A 24,562-nucleotide genomic window follows, 5' to 3' on the forward strand; every position below is an offset into this window, starting at 1 on the left:
GAAATTGTTCTGAACCTCAAGAACCTCCAGGAGAAACACAGACGTCTGGAGAAGGACAACTGTAAACTGAAGAGTCAGCTGTCTGTCTTCAGGGAATGGCAGGATGAAGTCCGCGCTGGCCTCACGAAGACGGATCAGATCCAGAAAACTGAGAAGAAGGTTTGCTACTGTATAGAAATTTTGGTTTATTTTGAAATAAATTTGCTTTGTTAATCCTTCAAGGAAATCGTACTTGTACAGAAATAAATGTTAAAATGCATTCTTAGCATTTTATTGATCCTTCAAAGGCCCAGGAAAATCAAAGAATTCCACGAAACCCCAGAAAAATCACAGGAGTTCTGGTAGTGACAGAAAAAGTCACAAGATTCCTCAAAGCACTAGGAAAACCATAAGATTCCTGGAAGCCCCAGGAGCATTCACAGGATTCAGCAGCATATTCCCGATCTAATGTTAAGCAAAGCTGTTAAGTGAATAGAAGCATCTCCAAGAGATGCTCTCTCTCTCTCTCTCTCTCTCTCTCTTTCTCTTTCTTTCTCTGTCTGGGGAGGTGGGGAGGTGGGTTGGCCGCCGCGCGGGGACAGTTGGGAGGAGGGATGGGCCGCCGGGGAGCGGGGACGGTGGGGAGAAGGGTTGGGCTACCAGGGCGCGGGGACAATGGGGATGCGGGTTGGGCCGCCAGGGCAACGACGGTGGGGAGGCGGGTTGGGACACCAGGGCGCGGGGCGGGGACAGTGGGGAGGCAGGTTGGGACGCCACGGTGCGGTAACGGTGGGGAGGCAGGTTGGGACGCCGCGGTGCAGGGACTGTGGGAAGGAAGGTTGGGATGCGGGGGCGCCAGGGACGGTTGGGAGGGGCGGGTTGGGACGTGGGGGTGCAGGGACGGTGGGGAGACAGGTTGGGATGCCGGGGCCCGGGTACGGAGGGGAGGAGGGTTGGGACGCTGGGGCCCGGGGACGGTGGGGAGGCGGTTTGGGGACGCCAGGGCACGGGGACGGTGGGGAGGCGGGTTGGGCTGCCGGGGCACGGGGACGGTGGGAAGGCGAATTGGGAAGTAGGGGCGCGAGAGACAGTGGGGAGGCAGGTTGGGACGCGGGGGCGCAGGGATGGTGGGAAGGAGTGTTGGGACGTCAGAGCCATGGGAAGGTGGGAGGCAGTTGGGACGGTGCCGGGGCCCGGGGACGGTGGGGAGGCGGGTTGGGATGGCGGGGCACTGGGACGGTGGGGAGGAGGGTTGATCAGCCGGGGCACGTGGTCAGTGGGGAGGAGGGTTGAGCAGTCGGGGCTTTGGGTATGTGGGAGGAGGGTTGGGCAGTCAGGGCGTGGGGTTGGTGGGGAGGAGGGTTGGGCAGCCGGGGCACAGGATCAGTGGGGAGGAGGGTTGGGCAGATGGGGCGCAGGGTCGGTGGGGATGAAGGTTGGGCCGCCAGGGCACGGGGACAGTGGGAAGGCGGGTTGGGCCACTGGGGCGCAATGACGGTAGGGACGTGGGTTAGGCTGCAGGGTGGCGTGGGGATGGTGGGGAGGTGGGTTGGGCCGCCGGGGTGCAGGGACAGTGGGGGAGTAGCGCTGAGCTGCCGGGGTGCAGGGACGGTGGGGAGGAGGGTTGGGCCACCGGGGCGCGGGGATGGTGGGGAGTAGGGTTGGGCCGCCAGGGCACGGGGACGGTGGGGAGGAGGGTTGGGCCGCCGGGGCGCAGGGGCAGTGGGGAGTAGGGTTGGACCGCTGGGGCACAGGGACGGTGGTGAGGGTTGGGCCGTCTTGGAACTGGGACAGTGGGTAGGCGGGTTGGGCTGCTGGGGCTCGGGTATGGTGGGGTAGGGTTGGGCCACTCGGGCGCTGGGACGGTGGGAAGGCGGGTTGGGTCGCCGGTGAGCGGGGACGGTGGGGCAGGTCGGTTGGGCGGCCGGGAACCGGGGGCGGTTTGGGCCACCGGGGTGCGGGGACGGTGGGGTGGTGGGTTGGGCTGCCAGGGCGCGGGGAGGGTGAGGAGGTGGGTTGGGCTGCTGGGGGCACGGGGACGGTGGGGAGTAGGGTTGGGCCGCCAGGGCGCAGGGACGGTGGGTAGGAGGGTTGGGGTGCCGGGGCGCAGGGACGGGGGGAAGAGGGTTGAGCAGCTGGGACGCAAGGGTCGTAGGGAGGAGGGTTGGGCCGCCTTGGCGCTGGGACAGTGGTAGGTGGGTTGGGCTGCCGGGGCGCGGGTGACGGTGGGGAGGCAGATTGGGACTATCGAACATATCTAATGCTTAATAACCTACTTGTTTTAAAATACCCTTCGTTAAAATTTCGTCAACAGTCTTATTAATTATACAGGATTATATAAAATTTCTTTTCACTAAATCTTTGCAAAACATAATTTCCTTGGAGTCTGTTCAGTTAATACCATGATCACTATTATTCATGTGTACACAGTCATTTCTTTTCACACCCTTCTCTTGGCTGTATGCAAATATGATCATCACACGTGTACAGTGATTTGTTGATATATATATATATATATATATATATATATATATATATATACATACATATAATATATATATATATATATATATATATATATATATATATATATATAAACTGTATGGCGAAAATATTCATACTTTTGATTAAGAAAGCTTAATTTTCTCGTGGTAGAATACTTAACAGAGCATCAAGGAAATAGATACCTTAATCCAGAACTGGTAAGGATTGTATCTGGGGACATCAGGATGGAGTTTGGAATAGAAAAATGCGCCTTAGTCAACATACAAAAAGTCAAAGTAACGAGAACTGAAGGGATAAAGCTACCAGATGGTAGCAACATCAAACATAGATGAGACAGGATACAAATACCTGGGAATAATGGAAGGAGGGGATAAAAAACACCAAGAGATGAAGGCTATACTCAAGTCAAAACTCAACGCCGAAATATGATAAAAGCCATAAACACATGGGCAGTGCCAGTAATCAGATACAGCACAGGAATAGTGTAATGAACGAAGGCAGAACTCCGCAGCATAGATCAGAAAACCAGGAAACATATGACAGTACACAATGCACTACACCCAAGAGCAAACACGGACAGACTTTAGAAACACGAACAAGAAAAGGAGGAGAGGACTACTTAGCATAGAGGACTGCGTCAACATCGAGAGCAGAGCACTGGGGCAATATCTGAAAACCAGTGAAGACGAGTGGCTAAAGAGTGCATGGGAAGAAGGACTAATAAAAGTAGACGAAGAACCAGAAATAAACAGAGACAGGAGAATGACAGACAACAGAGGACTGGCACAACAAACCAATGCACGGACAATACATCGAAACAGACTAAAGAACTAGCCAGCGATGACACATGGCAATGGTTACAGAGGGGAGAGCTAAAGAAGGAAACTGAAGGAATTATTAACAGCGGCACAAGATCAGGCCCTAAGAACCAGATATGTTCAAAGAACGATAGGCGGAAATAACATCTCTCCCATATGTAGGAAGTGCAATACGAAAAATGAAACCATAAACCACATAGCAAGCGAATGCCCGGCACTTGCACAGAACCAGTACAAAAAGAGGCATGATTCAGTGGCAAAAGCCCTCCACTGGAGCCTGTGCAAGAAACATCAGCTACCTTGCAGTAGTAAGTGGTACGAGCACCAACCTGAAGGAGTGATAGAAAACGAGCAGGCAAAGATCCTCTGGACTGTGGTATGAGAAAGGATAGGGTGATATGTGCAAATAGACCAGACGTGACATTGATGACTAAGTCAAGAAGAAAGTATCACTCATTGATGTCGCAATACCATGGACACCAGACTTGAAGAGAAAGAGAGGAAAAAATGGATAAGTATCAAGATCTGAAAATAGAAATAAGAAGGATATGGGATATGCCAGTGGAAATCGTACCCATAATCATAGGAGCACTAGGCCCGATCCCAAGATCCCTGAAAAGGAATCTAGAAAAACTAGACGCTGAAGTAGCTCCAGGACTCATGCAGAAGAGTGTGATCCTAGAAACGGCGCACATAGTAAGAAAAGTGATGGACTCCTAAGGAGGCAGGATGCAACCCGGAACCCCACACTATAAATACCACCCAGTCGAATTGGAGGACTGTGATAGAGCAAAAAATAAATAAATAAAAAATAATAATAATAATAATAATAATAATAATAATAATATAATAATAATAATAATAATAAGTATAAATATACTATCATTATTATTATTATTATTATTATTTATTATTATTATTATTATTATTATATATTATTATTATTATTATTAATGCTATTGGCTTATGAAATGATTATCAGCTACCACCCACAGTAGCCAAATGATGAACTGGGAAACCCTATCTTATCTTAAGCTTTTACGTTTAATAATGATAATAAAAAACTGCCATTATCTCATTTTTAGTTCATGAAATTTCTTTTACGTAATTTTGTAGGTCTAAAACTTGAATGAATTGGAAACATGCAGACGGGGTTTCATGATTTTCCTGTAAGTGCAGGTGCTCTAAGACCTATGTAAGTCATTTCCCTCGTCCCTTTGACCGACGTGTCAATCTTATTGAGGCCATGGCCCTTTGGCGAGGAATAATTGTTTTCCTGCCCATGAAACAAAAATGTCAGATTTTTCCTCGAATAGAGATTGGATATTCTGCACAGAAGACTGAAATAGGGATTCGACGATTGGAAAACAATAAAATGAACACAAAAAAAGAAGAAGAAGAAAGTGGGACATAAAATAGCTTGTGAAATTAATTGCTTTTACCGGCAATATCCAGAAGTTTTCCCATAATGCAAAATTATCACGATCATATGTGTCAAGCATTGTAATATAAAACATTTCGGGATAATTAATGCTGTCGGAATCACTAAGTTTTAGTATAATGGCCCTGAAAATTTTGATTTAATGACGTGCTTCATACATCTGTAGGAATTAACAATATAAGCTCTAGATTATGTTATTGCAATATACCAATAAAGGAAACGAAATATATTAGGTATATATATGTGCATATATACATATATATTACTAAAATGTGTATGTATATATATGTATGAATATATATATATATATTTATATATATATATAGTATATATATATATATATATATATATATATATATATAAATATATACAGAGAGAGAGAGAGAGAGAGAGAGATATGTAAGTAGATAGGTAAATGGATATATAATTATCTATAAATAGTATGTACATTATTATTATTATTATCATATTATTATTATTATTATTATTATTATTATTATTATTATTATTATTATTATTATATTATTACTAAATACTCTATCGCTAGAAAATTTTCGCTCTATAGTATATGTATTGCTGAATTTCTTTGTAGCAGCGTTTAAATCTTTTAATATGATAACAACTTTTTTTTTATCTCTCACCCAAAGTAAGTGGGTGTGTACTTAACTGACAGTTCACAAATAAACTATATACACAGGAGGAGAAAATTTTTTTCATTTTCTTTAAACTATTTCCTTTGGCGAGAATTAGAAGCATACCATGGATATTAATGCTGATTTTAGTTCCTGATAATCATTACAACTACCTAAAGGTTATTACAATAAGGAATAAAAAAAATAGAAATGCCACATAAGCAATTAGGTATATATTCCCAAGTTTACAGTCACGAAATAGAAATATAGTTTTGTCATAAACGGACACAGTCATTTCGGACAACAGACAGACAAACAGGCGCGACACTTGATTTTGCAGATACCAAGAACTCGTCGTTTTGTAATAGCTTATTGGAAAACAATAGCTGCAATGGAGACAGCTAACATAACGGCGGCATTGTTTGAACGCTATTACAGCATTTTTATTTTTATACGTCTCTTAACTCTTCAGTTTTTGTAGTAGATTTACAACTTTCAGTTGTCGTCCAAGTACGGTTAAGTACTTGCTACTACTACTACTACTACTACTATACTACTACTACTACTACTACTACTAATTAATAATAATAATAATAATAATAATAATAATAATAATAATAATGGCATATACTAAACCCACAGTGGTGTCAATGTAAAATAAGTATATTAGAAATTTGTATACAAACGAAAGCTTTCGAGAAACTGGTCGATCCTCCTTCCCAGTTGAGCAGGTTCTCGCAAGTTTTTCTTAGTACATATTATGTATGTGCATGTATATAATATGTATATGTGTGTTTATACACACACACACACACACACACATATATATATATATATATATATATATATATATATATATATATATATATATATGCATACATACATACATAATCCATACATCATAGGGCACTCTAGTAGGCAGGAGAAGGGCGGAACACATTTTAACTTCTAGTACATATTTTTATTGCCAACGCGTTTCTTGACCCATGATCACATCATCAGGACATCTCTATAAAAAAGGAGTATTCAGGGCTTATAATTAAAAGAATTCTACAAAATATAAGGACAATTAAAATGGGAACTAAGTTAAACTTAAATACTGGATGACACTCAAGTACATTTACACATTGAAAACCAACAAAACTCAAAATGACCTTTACAAAGACTGAAGTCCACAAAAAATAACTAAAAAACGAATTAAAAGAAAGACCAAAAAGGCGCACATCTCAAAGTGGAAGAGGAAAACACACTAAAACAAATTAAGAACAGAAAAGAAGGCGGACAAATATAGACCAACAATCCAAATTGATTGGCAATTTAGCGTACGTTCAATAATTTTTGTTTAAGCTTTTCAAAAGAAGCAGTTCTCCAGGTTCCTTGGCTTGGCCAATTTATTTGAAACTGTCGTATTTTATTGATGTATTGCAACCTCTAGCGTGGGATCTTACATTGGAAAGTTCGGGATTAGACAATCTGCAGCCGTCCGATAGCTCACGCCCATATGAGAATCGGCCCTGACCTTGAGGAGACGCCGAGTATTTAGGTTTAACTTAGTTTCCCTTTTAAGTGTTCTTATATATATTTCGTATAATTCTTTTAATTATGTGCTCTGAATGTTTTTCTCCTTTTTTATATTAAATGTCCTGATGATGTGACCTAGGTCAAGAAACGCGTTGGCAATAAAAATATGTACTGGAAGTGTATATGTTCCTGCAACCTTCTCCTGCCTACTATATATACATATATATATATATATATATATATATTATATATATATATATATATATATATATATATATATATGTGTGTGTGTGTGTGTGTGTGTGTGTGTTGTGTGTGTGTGTGTGTATGTATGTATGTATATATGTATGTATAACTGAATCACGAAAGTTTAGAACGTGATAAATCCATAAATAAAGGTCTAAGCCAAGAAGGAAAGATTAACAACGGAGTGTCTGCAAGATCTTTCGACTCAACGTCCTTTAAGGTTAACCTTGTTTTTTCCAATAGTAACACACTAAAAGGAATGTTAATAAAAAAATGGCCCCAAGGAAAGCAACAACATAATATATAAAATTCCATGTATGGACTGCCTCTCCTTTTATCTCGGACAGTCGAGCAAGGGCTTAGAAGTAAGATTAAAAGAGCATAAATATTCTGTCAAAACTGGCCAAACATCAAATGCAATATTCATTCATTTAAGCGAGAGCAACCACCTGATAAATTGGATTGGTAGTCAGTAATTGCAAGATATAAGATGTCTTATCACGAAATCTTTTAGAATCTGCCATAAATACAACTTATTTCCCATTGTAATTTCAATATTAATCGTGGCCTGTTTCATTTAGACCCTTGTAATTGTAACGTTTAAGAATGACCTCAAAGATATAATTATAGACTTAAATACAATTTAGCTGCCTTAGAGATTTTTTCTTTGTATATGTATCTTTAGTATGTTTTTGCGAATAAGTTTTTGTTTACCAAAGATCTGAATGTGGTCAGCTACTGCCCTGTACAATAAATTTAATTGTCTTGTCCCTGTGTCTGAGCAGATGGACTTAATCTTTTTGTTCTTAAATTGTACCCATGTTTATGCTTGTTTGGAAAGGTTACTCATTCTCCAGGTGTGTTAGATTCTAGGTACAAATCTCCTTATAATCCCTATCTGTCACTTATATGACCTTTCCTGTACTCTCAATTTCTCATGTAAGTCAGTTCGTCTACTAAGTAAAGGACGTTGAGTCGAAAGATCTAGTAGATACTCCGTTGTTTATCTGTTCTCCATGACTTTTACCTTTATATATATATATATATATTATATATATATATATATATATATATATATATATATATATATATATATATATATATATATATATATATATATATATATATACATTTACACCACTGTGGGTTATTCATAATTTTTGTGACTTAAGCTATTATGAATTTCAATGAATAATAATAATAATAATAATAATAATAATAATAATAATAATAATAATAATAATAATAATAATAATAATGTATATGCCTATGGAAATTTTACCCATAATCACAGGATCACTAAGCACGATCCTTAGATCCCTGAAAGGAACCTGGAAAAATTAATGCCGAAGTAGCTCCAGGACTCATGCAGGAGAGCGTGCTCCTAGAAACAGCGTGCATAGCGAGAAGTGATGGACTACTTAGGAGGCTTGACACAACCCGGATCCCCACACTATAAAAACCACCCGGTCGAATAGGATGACTAAGATAGAAAAGAAAAATGTACTGATAACGAGATATAATAATAAGAATAATTCCATTTGGAAAGGTAAGTGTGATAAAGGACAAGGCGAATGGATACAAAGAACGTGTAACACCAAGTACAGGTGAGTGACAAGATTATGAATTAAGTGTGGCTGATACAAAGATGTGTTACGTTCACCATAGCTGTTTAATTTGTGAATGGATTAAGTCTTGCAAGAGTTCAGAGAAAAGTACTAAAATCTCGTGGAATAACGAAATGAGTCGTGAATGGAGTGCACAATGGTTACTTTTGCAGATGATAGAGTACAGATTAAGGAACGTAAAAAAAAAACAAAGAGAAAAAAACGGAGAAAATAGTCATTAAAAACAAATTGCTCTGAAATATCTTCGTCGCAATAGAGTTTCTGTACAGCCGCTAAAACGTATAATCGAGGCCGCCAAGCATAGATCTATCTTTCGGTGGTCTCGGCTGTATGAGCCGCAGCCCGTGAAACTGTAACCACGGCCCGGTGGTGGCCTGTCATATATCGTTGCCAGAAGCACGATTATACCTAACATTAACCTTAAATAAAACAAAAAACTACTGAGGCTAGAGGGCTACAATTTGGTATGTTTGATGATTGGAGGGAGGATGATCAACATACCAATTTGCAGCCCTCTAGCCTCAGTAGTTTTTAAGATCTGAGGGAGGACAAAAAAAGTACGGAGTGAAAAAGTACGGACAGAAAAAGTGCGGACGAACAGACAAAGACGGCACAATAGTTTTTTTTTTATGGAAAACTAACTAGTAAAAATTATGAAAGTGCAATAAAAGAAAAAATTAAGTTTATGATGGCTAACGGAATCAAGGAAAACGGAAGAGTGAAATGTGGAGAAATGGAAGAGACATTTTATTTATTTATTTTTTTGGCATTATGCCAAGCACTGGGGCAATTAAGGCCATTCAGCGCTGAAACACAAAGAAATTGGCAGTAAAAGGTTTGAAAGGTGATAAGGAGGAAAACCTCGCAGTTGCACTATAAAACAATTATTAGGAGAGGGTGGACAGTAAGATGGAAGAAAGAGAATATGAATGGAGGTACAGTAAAAGGAATGAAAGTAGTTGCAGCTAGGGGCCGAAGGAACGCTGCAAAGAACCTTAAGTAATGCCTACATTGCACCGAATGAGGTGCACTGACGGCACTACCCCCCTACCGGGGGAAGAGACATTTTATTTATTTATATATTCTATTATTTTTTATTGTCGGTGGTTTTTTTCTTTTTAATGGTCTGATAATGAGGAAAGAATGAGGGACGATAGACTCCTGATATGAGCACTTATATATCTAACGTGCTGAGAGGGAGGGCCGAGAAAGACTTACAAAGCGCTGGATAGTGAGTGTGAGAGGTCCAATGGAGTAATGTGCATTAGTGAGTTCGTAGTGCTGCTAATAAGCTCTCTTTGTAGGTGTAAGAATTGGCTAATGTTGTGAAACTTTTCTGCAGCGTATCATTCAACATACAACAGCTAGCTTATAAATGTCCTAATGACTGTTGTATTGATTCTTTCCTCAGACGCAAACAATGTTACAATAGTAGATTCACATCAGCCGTGCATTTGATGTCTAGACCAGTCGCTTACGATGCTCCTGACTGGCTGTTGATAAGCCAATCACAGGGCTGGAAACTCACTCTCGAGAGAGATTTCACATAGGCAGGATGTATGTTCCAGGAGAGGTGAAACATACATCATGCCTATGTGAACTCTCGAGAGACTGAGGGTTTCCAGCCTTGTGATTGGCTTATCAACAGCCAATCAGGAGCGTCGTAAGGGAAGGGCCTAGACATCAAATGCACGGTTGATATGAATCTACTATAGAAAAAAATTGTTTAATCATCTACACTATATATACAGCTTTTTATCTTTCTGTATTGATCATTATTGAAATCAGATTATTTGCCATTATTAGACAGAGAGATGAAAAATAAGCCTGGCTGGAGGTCAAAAGGAAATATACAGGAAAGAGCTGCAACCAAACAGCAGCAATGTGTACCTCTGGAATGGAATAATGGTCGATCATTGCAAATTGGATATTGTAGCAATCAAAGAGGCAAGATCGCAAATGAAATTCCACTGTTTACCTCGCAAATATATTGATATTGTGAACCACAACAAAAAGAAATCAAAAAGACATTCGGGCTGCCATTTAATTACGGAACTATTGCAAATGGAATGAATCCACCGGAGGACTGATCGCAAAACTGAGTTTATATAAACTTTAGAACAAACATCCGGACATTGGGAATGGGCTGGATATATGATCTAAATCTTACCCCAAAACAAACGTCATCATTTAACATTCATTTGGACTTCCCAACGAAATTAAGAGAATAATGAAATAATCTTGTTTATTTCGACGGAATTTGTTAAGTCATTCTTCAACAAACACACGCGCACACACACACACACACACACACACACACACACACACAGACATATATATATATATATATATATATATATATATATATATATATATATATATATATATATATATATATATATATATATTACACACACACACACACACACACACACATATATATATATATATATATATATATATATATATATATATATATATATATATATATATATATATATATATGCACGCGAGCACTTTCAATAAGTCCGGCTATTGTCCATGTTTTTCATGCTGTATTCAATTTGCTGAGATAATTTGTCATTTTACTCTCTCTCTCTCTCTCTCTCTCTCTCTCTCTCTCTCTCTCTCTCTCTCTCTCTCTCTCTCTCTCTCTCTCTCTCTGTCTTCGTGTCATACTGGTAGTTACTGGTAGTTGTAAGTTATAACAATTGACCTTCCTCATCTTTCAGTGGTACCATAACTCCAATTTCATATCAGACACGCGGCGAATTTCTTCTCCAGCTGTATTTAGCTTTTCATCATAAGCCTCTCTATCACAGATAACCTTTTCTAGAATTCCAAAGTCCTTCCTATACTTGAAAATCAAAATATTGTATCTGGACACAGACGTATCTAGTAAGACAGAAGCAAAACATTGTTAATCGAATTGTCCTGAGTCAAGGAACATAGAAGAGCAGCTCACGAAAATTGCTGAGCTCTTCCAGGATCTCAGGGAAGATCCTATCTCTATCTCCTGAGCTATGGTGCAGGCACGACTCTCCGAAATTGTGCTCTGCTTTGACTCGGAGGACGGACTCTGTGCAAGAAAGCAAACGACGTCATAATACCGAGATTAGTTCGGAGGTACAGCACAACTCGTCTTGATTTCCTCTCTCTCTCTCTCTCTCTCTGCGCGATCGAAAGAACTCAAGCACTTCTGGAAACATAAGATATGAGGAGTGTTGATCGTGAAATATGGGAATTGGTGCAATAAAGCTAAAGAAAGGTGCATTCAGGGAGAAAAGGTATTGTGAGCATGTAGCTACTCACGAGTTGTAGAACGACATCGATTTTATACAGTTGTTTGAGACGGGAAATGACAAATGATGTAACGACGTGAAGCGATATCCCGTGTGTTTTTGTTCCAACAAGGGATCCGTTAAAAGTGTTAAGATATGAAATATTTCTTTATATCTGGAACAGTTGACTAATGTGATTTATGTAGAACCAATGAACTTCGCTGATTCGTATTTATTCATGAAATATGGTCAGATTTTAAAAAAATATCGGTTGAATTAAATTACAGACAGACAGACAGGTACACACACACACACACACACTCTCTCTCTCTCTCTCTCTCTCTCTCTCTCTCTCATATGACCCTATTCCTTTCAATTTCTATTCTATTTGGGATAGTATTGCCTGAACAAGAATGTAAAACTAGCATTAAATGCGTTCCCAAACTGAGAGAGAGAGAGAGAGAGAGAGAGAGAGAAATATTCTTTCCTACCCACATTGCAACATTTTCTGACAGTCTCGTGAATAATATATATTTAAATACAAAGTAAAAAAGGTGGAAGAGATACTGGTGAATATGAAAAAAAAATCACTGAAGGCCAAGTTGACCACATATATAATTCCAAATGTACTTTTATTTATCTTTGTTTTTACTATATAAGAAGTGAAAAAAATTCTCCTGTGCAATCAAGTTTTCTGTACAGCTGCTACAGCGTATACCTGATCAAGGCCACCGATCTATCTTTCAATGGTCTCGGCAAAATGCTGCATGAGTCGGGGGCCCCTAAAACTTTAACCACCGCCCGGTGGTGGCCTGTCCTTTATCGTTACCAGAAACACGATTATGGCTAACTTTAACCTTAAATAAAATAAACACTACTAAGAATAGAGGTCTGCAATTTGGTATGTTTGATGATTGGAGAGGGGGGGGGGGGGGGGGGGTGGGGGGGGCGGGGGAAGATCAAAATACGAATTTGCAACCCTCTAGCCTCAGTATTTTTTTTTAATTATTGAGGGTGGACAGAAACAGGGCGGACGGGCAGAATAAAGCCGGCACAATAGTCGTCTTTTACGGAAAACTAAAAATAGACCCAATTTCTCCCGCGCATCAAAAAAAAAAAAAAAAAAAAAAAGTGCGGGCGGGAGAGAAAAACTTAATAAATTACATTGTCTAGACAAACATTAACTCCAGAGAGCGTTTTCTGTATTGGTCTTCAACCAAGATTGACGTCAGTGACGAATTTTGCCTTGGTAAATAGCCAGATATCCTAATCAAAATGAGACAGCCAATATGCTTCAGAGTTAAAGGTACCTCAGTAAATATTTACGAAAAAACAATAAAGTGAATAAATTCTCATGCTCTCTAAATAACCAACAGTCTAAAACTGAAGGAGTGCCGTATGTCACAAAAATGTGATTTGAGCACATTTAGATTGACTTGTCTTTTGCAGAAGCATGGAAGCAGGCTATACTTTCAAATGAAGAGGTTTTTATCTCGATATCATCTACCGTTTTCCCAGTGGCATGTTTTCCTCTGTAATTTTGTTAATTTTTTTTTTTTTTTTTTTTGTAACTTTGCTTCTGTTTCCCTCGAATGAAAAGCAATTTCAATCCAAAATACTGTTAATGTTGGCAATTGAATATTTTTCAACATACAAGACCAGGCCTCCTCCTCTCTCTCTCTCTCTCTCTCTCTCTCTCTCTCTCTCTCTCTTATAAGGTGATATAACTGTTTCCCAAATATTATTGGTTTGCCTTCTACATTTCTGAGGCATTTTCATATTCTTTTACATTTTCTCCGCATTAGTTGTTATTTCTCCCTCTTGCCATTTGACTCTGGTCCTAACTCACTGTGGAATATTTTAGTCGCAGCACAAACCTTTGTTAACACTGGCCTACGTTCAACATTTTCAGTGACATGGTGGAAAAGCGGAACTCTGTTTTCCAGACTATTCTCGATGCATCCGCAGTATTTTGGCAGTGCGAACAATATGGCCATGGTTGATATATTCACAATTTCCTGCCAAACAGTTCTCTCATCTTATGCTGATCGTCTGTATCTGCTCCCAGCGATGAGCTGTGGATAAGTTAAGTATATCTTAGTTTAACCAGACCACTGAGCTGATTTAACAGCTCCTCTAGGGCTGGCCCGAAGGATTAGATATTTTTACGTGGCTAGGAACTAACTGCAGGTTACCTAGCAACGGGACCTACAGCTTATTGTGGGATCCGAACCACATTATATCGAGAAATGAATTTCTAATCACAAGAAACAAATTCCTCTAGTTCCACGTTGGCAGAGCGGGGAATCGAACCCGGGACTACCGCATCGGTATGCAAGCACGTAAACTACTTGTCCAATGAGGAACTGATGAGCTGTGGACATTCTTATAATCAAAGAGGAAATCACGTAAAATGAACTAGAATGGAATGGAACGTAATATAGAATTTTCGCCTTAGGCCAAGCGCTGGGACCTAAGGGGCCATTCAGCGCTCCACGGGAAATTGTCAGTCGAAAGGTTTGAAAGGTGTGACGGGAGGAAAAGCTGGCAATTGCATCGCAATTACATTATGAAACAATTATCAGGCAAGGGTGGAAAGTAAGAAGGAAGAAAGAGAATATGAACAAAGGTATAGTAAATGGAATGGAGGGGATTGCAGCTAGGGGCAGAGGGGACGCTGCAAAGAACCTTAAGTAATGCCTACAGTGCGCCACATGCGGTGCACTGACGGCATTGTTCCCTTTAAAGCCCCTTACGCATATCATCTGCCAGCAGTTTGTAACTTTCCCTTGTATTCTGGTTACCGAATATTTGCATTCTCTTCGGATTCACTCCGCAGTTATGGCGTTTGGGTGTCCTATATTGTTGACAAACGGTCGACTCCTTCCTAGTTTCTGTGTTGATGAATTTTGATCTGTTAGTCTGTCAGAGGAACGTTCAACTGCGTTTCAAGGATCTCCCGGAAAATGAGAGTTTGTGACACACTAAGGACAGGAACTAGCTTTTTCCTTCTTTTACACTGTATTATGTAAAATTATGTTACGTAAATCAAGAAAGCTTTTATAATATGCATGTAAGATGGACAGGGCCAGAGCACCTTAAAGTAAATATAAATAATTATCATGAACATTTAAATTTATCAGTTAAGTATATATTCTCTCTCTCAAAGAGAGAGAGAGAGAGAGAGAGAGAGAGAGAGAGAGAGAGAGAGAGAGAGAGAGAGAGAGAGAGAGGAGAGAATTTATCGGTAATTCAATAACTGAGAAAAGGGATTTGGTGCAGTATTTTCATTTAAGAAATAAAACTCATGGCAATTCACTCTTACTCTCCAAATCAACACATTCTCTAAGTAACTAGGAAAAAAAACAGCTAAAGTTACTTACATTTAACCTTTTAGAACTACTAGCGAGAACCCAACTTTTGAAACCCCATTTTTGTTTGTTTGTTTGTATGGTGCTTTTTTATGTTGCATGGAACCAGTGCTTATAGAGCAACGGGACCAACGGCATTACGTGACTTCCGAACCACGTCGAGAGTGAACTTCTATCACTAGAATACACATCTCTCACACCTCAATGGAATGCCCGAAAATCGAACCTCGGTAGGCCAAGACCATACTGACCACGCCACTGTGGATCTGCAACCCCCATTATTGAAGACTGGTTTAAGCTACAAATTGCTCAAAAGCCGCCATCTCAAATGGTCACAAAAACCAATAGATAAACCAATAAATGCAACCGCCACAATTCCTACTACTGACTTGGTTGATAAAAGTAATGCCATCCCTTCGGGGGTTTCAATTAAATCCAAATCCGATGCCCCGTCATAAGTTGTTTATATTTGTTGGAAGCTAATCCCACAGATTCGGAATTTGTTTTGATTAATCCTTGATGGGATCAGGATTTCATTGTCAGTAAAATATATTTATATATCTGCGCTGTTATAGGAATGCTGCGTTATTGCACTTGCATACACACAAACACACGGATAATATATATATATATAGTATATATATATATATATATATACTATATATATATATATATATATATATATATGTATGATATGTATGTATGTATGTATGTATGTATATATATATATATATATATATATATCTATATATATATAATATATTATATATTATATATATATATATATTATGTTGTAGGATGTATGTATGTATTGGTATGTTGTAACTATATATATATATAATATATATTATATATATATATATATATATGTAATAAAAATACATTATTAATGTTACAGCATCTGTAAATAAAAACCCATGACCTGAGGTCATGGCATTAGGAGGGCATCCTACGTGACCAAAGCAGATCTAGATTACGCTATGCGCTGTCTGCAGTAGCCTGATTTAGCTCTGTACATTGTCAGCATTTTATATTATGATAACTTTGCACAACAACTTCCATGGGAAGCGGTTGACCTGTTAACTACGCCGGAAACTTGTAACTTCCGAGCCGGCGGACTACGTATGTTTTTATATGAATCGCTGAGATAGCTAATGTTCCGCTATCGACGTGATGCTCTAGAATGGCAGTTCCGTGCCAGCATTCAAACATATCGGTCTCCCGACGATCTGCATCTCTTAGTATGGAGTTACAGAATAAAGTTGTTATATCGTTCAATTATCTGTTTGAATCCTCTCCTTTAGTTAAGAAGAACCACTCTACTAAGATATCACAAGGAGATGGAAGGAACCAGAAATACTTACGAATGACAGTCGTAAGGAGAAATAAAAAAACAAAAAAAAAAGTCTTTCGCAAAAAGCGAAGAGACTTAGACTGGTGGCAGCTAAAGACGAAGAATAAAATTAACAAGACCCATATCAGCCGACCGAAGGTCTACAAGAACCAAACTTCCACCTTCGACATCAAAACTAAACAAGAGGAAACGGGATCTTCAATCAACGCAACATTTTATGAAGACGAAGATATGTCCTTCATCGAGAAGAATACAAGCATCAACACCGACGTTTGAGTGACTGTGTCACTTATCTTCGAGAATCAACACCGACGAGAGCAGCATCGAACATCAACAGAAAGAAGAAAAACAAACAAAGGAAACATCGCGCGATCACGAGCAAGGACGCAAAGAATAGAGCAAGAGGAAGTAATGCAAGGACGGAGGCTGTGACGTCATCAATCTTGGACTTCTTCATGCATCGTGCGACCGAGAAGACCGTGACGTCATCACAACTTCCGACGCGAGACTTAGACAGGAACTGAGGCCGTCATCCCATGTCAACAATCCTTCACCATATAATCTGGAGCTAAGTACCATTTTATCTATTCAGGTTCTTTCCTCAGTGAAGTGTTGTTCATCAGGAGTCGATCGTCCAGTATTCTGGGGGTGAGTTGTTTGCCATCTTAATCTTCCTTCATTACAGAATCAATCTTCAACTACGAGTTCTCGCCCGCAGATTATTTTTTTTCTCTTCTCGTTGTTGCTAATCGTTCTTGCAGGAATTCTCCGTATAATATTTTATCAAATTATCTGTATTTTTGTATCTTTTGGGGGATTTTCCTATTATTATAACACATTTATACAGTACATTGCATATGCGTTTACGTAGTGGTCGAGTGTACTCTTATAGATATTTTGATAGGATCGCAAGGAATAGAAGTGATAAGAAAAAAGTAAAAGTGGAAATGGCAACTACTCCGGCTGGCAACCCCAATGTGGTGACTCTCGTGAGCGCGAGGTCACGATTGTCCCTTTTCAAGGTCGGGTCAATGGGTTCCTGCCTCAAAATGTTGAGGCATGGATCTCATCTGTAGACGCTCATTTAAATGCAAAAAGCATCACAGACCCAGCAGTACAATTACAGGAGGCCAAAAGCTTCATAGACTTTGCTAAAGGAGACGCAAGTGCTTATCTAAGGGGGGTTTCTTTCCAAGAGGCGCTTACATGGGATGAGTTCAAAATCAGATTACGTGCCGTGTATGGGGGTGAAGAGGCTTTAGATGTAGTATTGGCATTGAGAAATATCCTTAACCAAGCCTCCATGACTCAGCTTAATGTTGTCGACGGGCGGCGCTAATTGCCGACCGGCTAAATGAATATCAAGTTAGTTTAAGTAACTCTGGGTGAGTTACGAGTGCCAAAATCAACGTGAAAGATTTTATCCGTTTGATCTACCTTACGAGTATCACTGCAATGTTGCCTGAAGCGTTAGTGCGGTGTTTTGACAAAAAATTGCAGCCCAACAGTACGGAATTAGATGTGTATAAACAAATCAAAAAACACATGTCTAAATGTACCGACCTAGATCCTTCGCTCATTCAAGTTTTTGCAAAAAATGAGAACAAGCCACAACAAGTAAACGTGGTACATAATAATAATCAAGTTGCAGGGATGGTTTGTTATAACTGTAAACGACCAGGTCACATGATTTCAGACTGTCGGATGTGTTTTTGTTCAATACATAATAGTTCCACTCATTCATATAATCGTTGCTACTCGAGGAATCAACAGCAGAATGCTACAAACACGCAACCAGTTGCCAGTGCAAATAAAAAAAAAGAAGGGTCCTCAGTACTATAAAAAAACGAAACAAGCGAACGTAAATGCTACACAACAGCAGAAACAAAATAATCGTGCTTCAGGTACCTCTGTTCCTGGGCCGTCTAGCCAGAACTTGCAAGGGCAAGCAAATTTTCAAGGTGTGATAAACAAAACAAATACCACGTTTTAGTTCACTCCAAGGGGGAGAGGGCGAGTGGGTCATCAATATCAACATCTTTTGTATCAAATAATCAGTTTAATCATTTATCAGATCATTGTGAGGCAATTGATTTTCCTATGAAACACACGGCCGAATCCAAAAAATCTGTGCAGGTTCCCGTAGATTTGCAACAAATTCATGCAATTATTAGTCAAAACGAGTTGCGACCAACCTTACATGCAGTAAATTTGGACCATAAGTCATTCACTTTGTTCTTTGATTCTGGTAGTCCACGTAATATCATGGATTTAAGGACTCATCATTTACTCTTTTCAAATTTCCCTATAGAGAAGGCATAGGGAATAATGAATTAAATGTGGTAGGAGTAACTCATGTACAGTACAAGGTCGGTAAGCGCACGTTTGCCGATACCTTTATCGTTGTACAAAACATTAATATGTATCCCGCAGTAATTATCGGATACCCGTCTATGGGCACTCAAAATATTATCTTAGCACCTGCAAAACACGGCGTGTATATCAAAGGGAAATTCTATAAGTCTTCTAATACCCTAAAATCAGTTTTAGATAATAAAGAGACAGACAGAGTTGTCACTTACATTAAAGAACCAATCACCTGTCTCATGAACCAAGAAATAATACATGCAACCCAACAGAACTCTCGCTCACCCGTAATATTCAGCTTGCACGCAAACTCTCGAGCCTAACGTAACTTCGAACATATTAGTGCGTGTAAAGAGAACCTTGCCAGGATCTGAAACGTTAATCCTTTCCGAAACTCTGAAAAACACACGGATTATCCGTCACACAAGCCATTTATACAATCGGCTCACAACAACAATGTCACATCGAAGTCTGTAATCATTTGAATACCACTTTAGTAATCCACAAAAATCAACATATCTTGGATGCAGAAGTTTATAAACATCGCATTCTTACCGTAGCTGAGATAAATCACGCTCAATCAGTTGCGGATGAATCCCTTTTGCAATCTATAAAGAACAAAATCAATAAGGACATTCAAGAAGAAGAAATTCAGCAGAAATTTTTGAATCTTTTAACTAAATATCATGATGTTTTTTCCACTACGGATGGAACCTTAGGAAAAACGGATGTCATCGAGCATCAAATAGGCTCAAGGACAAACAGAAAGTAATCTATGTACCTTCGTACCGACTTCCTATGAAATTTCAGAATGAGATAACAGAGGAAGTAGGTAAAATGCTAAAGGAAGGAGTCATTAGGAAATCAAACAGCCCTTACAATTTTCCGTTAATAGTAGTACCGAAAAAAGATCGAACTTGGCGGATATGCGTCGATTTTCGTCGTTTAAATGAAGAAACAATCCCTGACAGATTCCCAGTACCATGTACTGATGATATCCTATCTCTACTAGGTCAGAACAAATATTTCACCAGCTTAGACCTACTAAAGGGATTTCATCAGATTCCGTTGGAACAAGAGAGTATCCCATACACTGCCTTCAGCACAGCCAGGGGACATTATGAATTTTTGCGTATGCCTTTTGGTTTACGTTGTGCTCCCTAATTTTACTTTTACGTATGATAAACATTGTGTTTGGAGACTTGTTAGGAGATATCCTACATGCCTGCAGAACGACTAGTAATCTTGTTCCAACACATTTGAAGAACATTTACGTAAATTAGAGTTAGTGCTACAAAGACTAAGGCAGCATAATTTAAGGGTAAAGATAAGTTAAGTGTTAAGTTTTTTAAAACAGAACTAGTCTATTTAGGTTTCACGGTTTCTAGTGAAGGTCTTAAAGTCGTCCATGATAAGGTGTCGGCTATCCGTAACTTTCCAATACCTACTAACGTCAAGGGAATACAGCAATTTTTAGGATGTAGTGGCTATTATCGCCGCTTTATACGCAACTACTCAATCATAGCCGCTCCCCTAACCGATCTTATAAAAAAGGGCGTAGATTTCATATGGTCTGAAATTCATCAACAGGCGTTCGATAAATTGAAAGATGAACTGTAGTTCTCCTATCTTGAAATTTCCTGACTTCGGTAAGGAATTTTTCATAGCAACAGACGCCTCAGACCTAGGAGTAGGTGGGGTATTGCTTCAACAATATGATAAACAGTTTTTCCCTATAGCTTTTTATTCACGTAAACTGAGACCTTCCGAAAGTAATTATGCAGTAATAGACAAGGAAGGGCTCGCTATTGTTAATTCACTCGTGCATTTTAAATTCATAATATACGGTTATCCCGTCAAGGTTCTCACTGATCATAAGCCCCTAACCGATTCTTCTTTACAGGCTTTAGTCACAGCCCTAAGCGAACTCGGTGGCAACATGATCATCCAGGACTTTGGCGCGAGGATCGGGTATTTACCTGGGAAAGCAATATCATTGCTGACGCATTATCACGCAACCCCTCTTCATCTTGTACCGAGCCATTAGCTGAATTAATAGATATCTCAACCTCCACGCCCATTGTTAAAACTATATCTGAACAGGAAGATCTGGGCTGGAGTGCTGAACTATTACACACAGAACAAAGAAAAGATCCGCAAATAGAAAAAAATCATCATTGCGTTAAACGGAAATCCGAAGGAAAAGGAATACATAAAGTATAAGCAACAGAATTATATCATCAAGGATAATATCTTGTGTAGATCCGTGACGAGGAAAACCCGCAACACACCGCAGTTGAATAACAACCAGGTGGTGGTACCTATCTCACTCATACCCACTGTCTTAAATGGTTGCATGAAAATCCACTGCATGGACACCCGGGTTATTCCTTAATGTCACAGAAAGCCAAATCCTTATTTTATTGGCATACGATGCTTACAGATATAAAAAAGCACATAGCAAATTGTCGCACTTGTCAAGAATACAAAGGGCACACGAAGACACCTGTCAGCCTAGGGGCTTACCCCGTGCCAAATCAACCCTTTGAAAGAGTACATTTAGATTTATTAACAGGATTTTACGAGTCAGACAGAGGAAATAAGCACCTCCTAGTAATCATAGATGCTTTGACTCGATATACCGAACTTATAGCGCTTAAAACAAAAACCGCGGTCGAGTGGCGTAGGAAGTTTTACGAGTACTACATTTGTAAACATGGAATTCCACACATCATTATATCAGACTCGGGCGGGGAGTTCAATAATCATTTCCTTAACTCCTTGTGCGAATTCCTTTGTATAAAGAAAATCAATACCATGATCTATCACCCAGAGTCTAATGGGCTAGTGGAAAGGGCAAATCGTAAGGTTTTAAACATTTTAAGGGTCACCTTAGGGGGGGCAGACCCCAACTGGGACATTGCCATACCTGCGGTACTAAGCACACTTAATCACTCGTATCATGTGTCTATTAAAATGACACCGCACGAGGCACTGTACGGTATCCCGGCTAGAACACCTTTCCACATCCTAACGCCTACAACTAATTTATCAAATCCTCTAAAGGATGTTATGGATGCAAGCATAAGTCGATATAATATACTTCGTAAGAATCTAGAAGAAGCACAAATAATAATGAAAAAAAAATCATGATAAAATAGCTAAGCCAACTAGAACATATGCCGTGGGCGATCAGGTATACATACAAGTATACGTACGTAAAGGTTTAAATTATAAACTGACACCTAAGTTTGAAGGCCCGTTTAACATTTTAGAAAATTTAACGGCCAATAGATTTAGGGTTCAAAATGTATCCAAACCCACTGATGTGAGAATAGTTCCATTGGCACATATCAGAATCTAAGAAAGGTAGATGGAGTGAGGGAAAAAATGGTTGTATTTATGAAACTTGTATAATAATATATATATATATCTATTAATCATATTTGTATGTAAACCTATTCTTTTACGCGAGTTATTACATATGTTTTACTCATTGCAGGTTTCAAAAAATGAATCTGTTATTGTTAGGAGTGATATTGTGTATTCAGACATCTTTGTTGTATGGAAAGAGCGCTAGGACGAAAGAAATAGAATTTAATCATGGCTCGATTATCGAGAGAACAGACGATGTATTCATCGTGTCAAGTAATATAGTCATAGAAGTAGATATGCACGCAATATTTTTGCCTGAAGATGACGTCCTTAACTTAAAGAATGACCTGATGAGGTTTGCTATTTCGCTTAAGGAAATGCACGAACGTAATTTTCATGCTAACTCAGAGATTTCGCTAGCTCAAACCCTAAGCGTCGCGGAAATGTTGTCTTATGACATACAAAATAAAACCGCCGAGGCAGAGGAACTTGCTCGTGACTTGCTGATGTGGTCTGTGTGGCACAATAATCTCGAACGCCGCAACCCGCTTATTCTGGCTGGACTAAACATCTTAGGATCTGTTGCGAATCTAGGCTTAGGAATTTCAAATCGCCTTAAGATAAATAATCAAAATAAAAGATTGAGTTTTTGCAACACAAAACCGAATTAGCTTTGTCCGAACTTCGCAGTCAGTTATCTTCAATCAATCAAATAATGAGTATCGTAAACGAACATTCAAATAATATCGATCAGGTCATGGAAGTTCAACATTTGCTGGCTACATTAGCTTACTATAGTTCGAAAATAGATCATGTCCGTGTGAAAATATCACATTTTATTGAGAAATCAAAAGATTATGTAGAAGCTATTACGTTAGCGACAAAGGGTGTGTTATCTCCTCACCTCATGCCTATTAAAGATCTGACGTTAACTTTGGAAAACGGACGGGAGAAACTAGGTTATATTCCTTTATTAGACGCCCATAAAGTAGAGTTCTATTATAGCCTAATATCAGTCAGCGTTGAAAATTATAGAATTATGATCACAATACCTTTTGATTCTTCCGATGCTTGGCAATCATACAAAATAGCACCGTTTCCTACTTTCATGACGAATAACTCAAGTCGTTTGAGTTTAGGGCCGCCTGAAACTGGCCACTTCATTTTGTGCCTAGGGAAATTGTCTGGAATTGTGTTGTGTGTGAAAAGCGGTCCGTATGCTGGCAAAAATGTAGGACAAGAAAGACTCACGCCTTTGCATTTGAACAGTTTAAAGTATCTCCGGGGCCACCTAATAAAATATTATAGCCCAATATTATACATTAATTATACTCCTAAAGGTATTTTTCGGGCACCTAATAAAATATACCAGCCCTATATATTGCATTTGTGCACAATTACACAGTTATACTATTATACCATTGTACAATTATATTTATCTATTACAAAGAGTGACAAGTACTCTTTAACAATTATCCATGATCATGCTATAATATCTCTGTAGTAACCACTATTCTTAATCAGGTTACCTATTATCATATTAATCGTGTATACATGTTAATCTTTTGATTTTTACCTTTTTATTATTTTTGGGTACCTAATCATTATTATTACCAAACATGGATCTAGATTTTCCATGCATTTATCTTTGTTTATGAATATGTCAAAAAGGGTATGTAACAGAACCTTTTTATGCATTTAATTACTTATTATGTTTATACCTAGACATATGTTACGAGCACGCTCCTAAGAAACAATGTTTAAAGTAACTTTTGTTATTCAAGGCTTGAATAGGAAGCAGTCCGAGCCTAATGTAATAAAGACATTATTTAATGTTACAGTATCTGTAAATAAAAAACCCATGACCTGAGGTCATGGCATTAGGAGGGTCCTACGTGACCAACGCAGATCTAGATTACGCTATGCGCTGTCTGCAGTAGCCTGATTTAGCTCTGTACATTGTCAGCATTTTATATTAATGATAACTTTGCACAACAACTTCCATGGGAAGCGGTTGACCTGTTAACCTACGCCGGAAACTTGT

At 39.2% G+C, this 24,562-nt stretch overlaps 2 protein-coding genes across 2 annotated transcripts; one reads left to right on the forward strand and one right to left on the reverse strand.

Moving 5' to 3' along the window:
• Positions 1-654: 654 nt before the first annotated feature.
• Positions 655-1,272, forward strand: LOC135215879 (spidroin-1-like). Its single transcript, XM_064250833.1, has one exon. It carries the CDS (start codon positions 655-657, stop codon positions 1,270-1,272), a length of 618 nt encoding a protein of 205 aa, XP_064106903.1.
• Positions 1,273-1,362: 90 nt separating this feature from the next.
• LOC135215880 (uncharacterized) lies at positions 1,363-14,048 on the reverse strand. Its single transcript, XM_064250834.1, has 3 exons — positions 13,929-14,048; positions 11,736-11,849; positions 1,363-2,184 (listed from the first exon to the last, which is right to left on the reverse strand). The coding sequence occupies exons 1-3, from the start codon at positions 14,046-14,048 to the stop codon at positions 1,363-1,365; spliced, it is 1,056 nt and encodes a 351-aa protein (XP_064106904.1).
• Positions 14,049-24,562: the final 10,514 nt, after the last annotated feature.

This window comes from Macrobrachium nipponense, chromosome 5, assembly GCF_015104395.2.
Source record: "Macrobrachium nipponense isolate FS-2020 chromosome 5, ASM1510439v2, whole genome shotgun sequence".
In the NCBI taxonomy this organism is placed as follows: Eukaryota; Metazoa; Arthropoda; class Malacostraca; order Decapoda; family Palaemonidae; genus Macrobrachium; species Macrobrachium nipponense.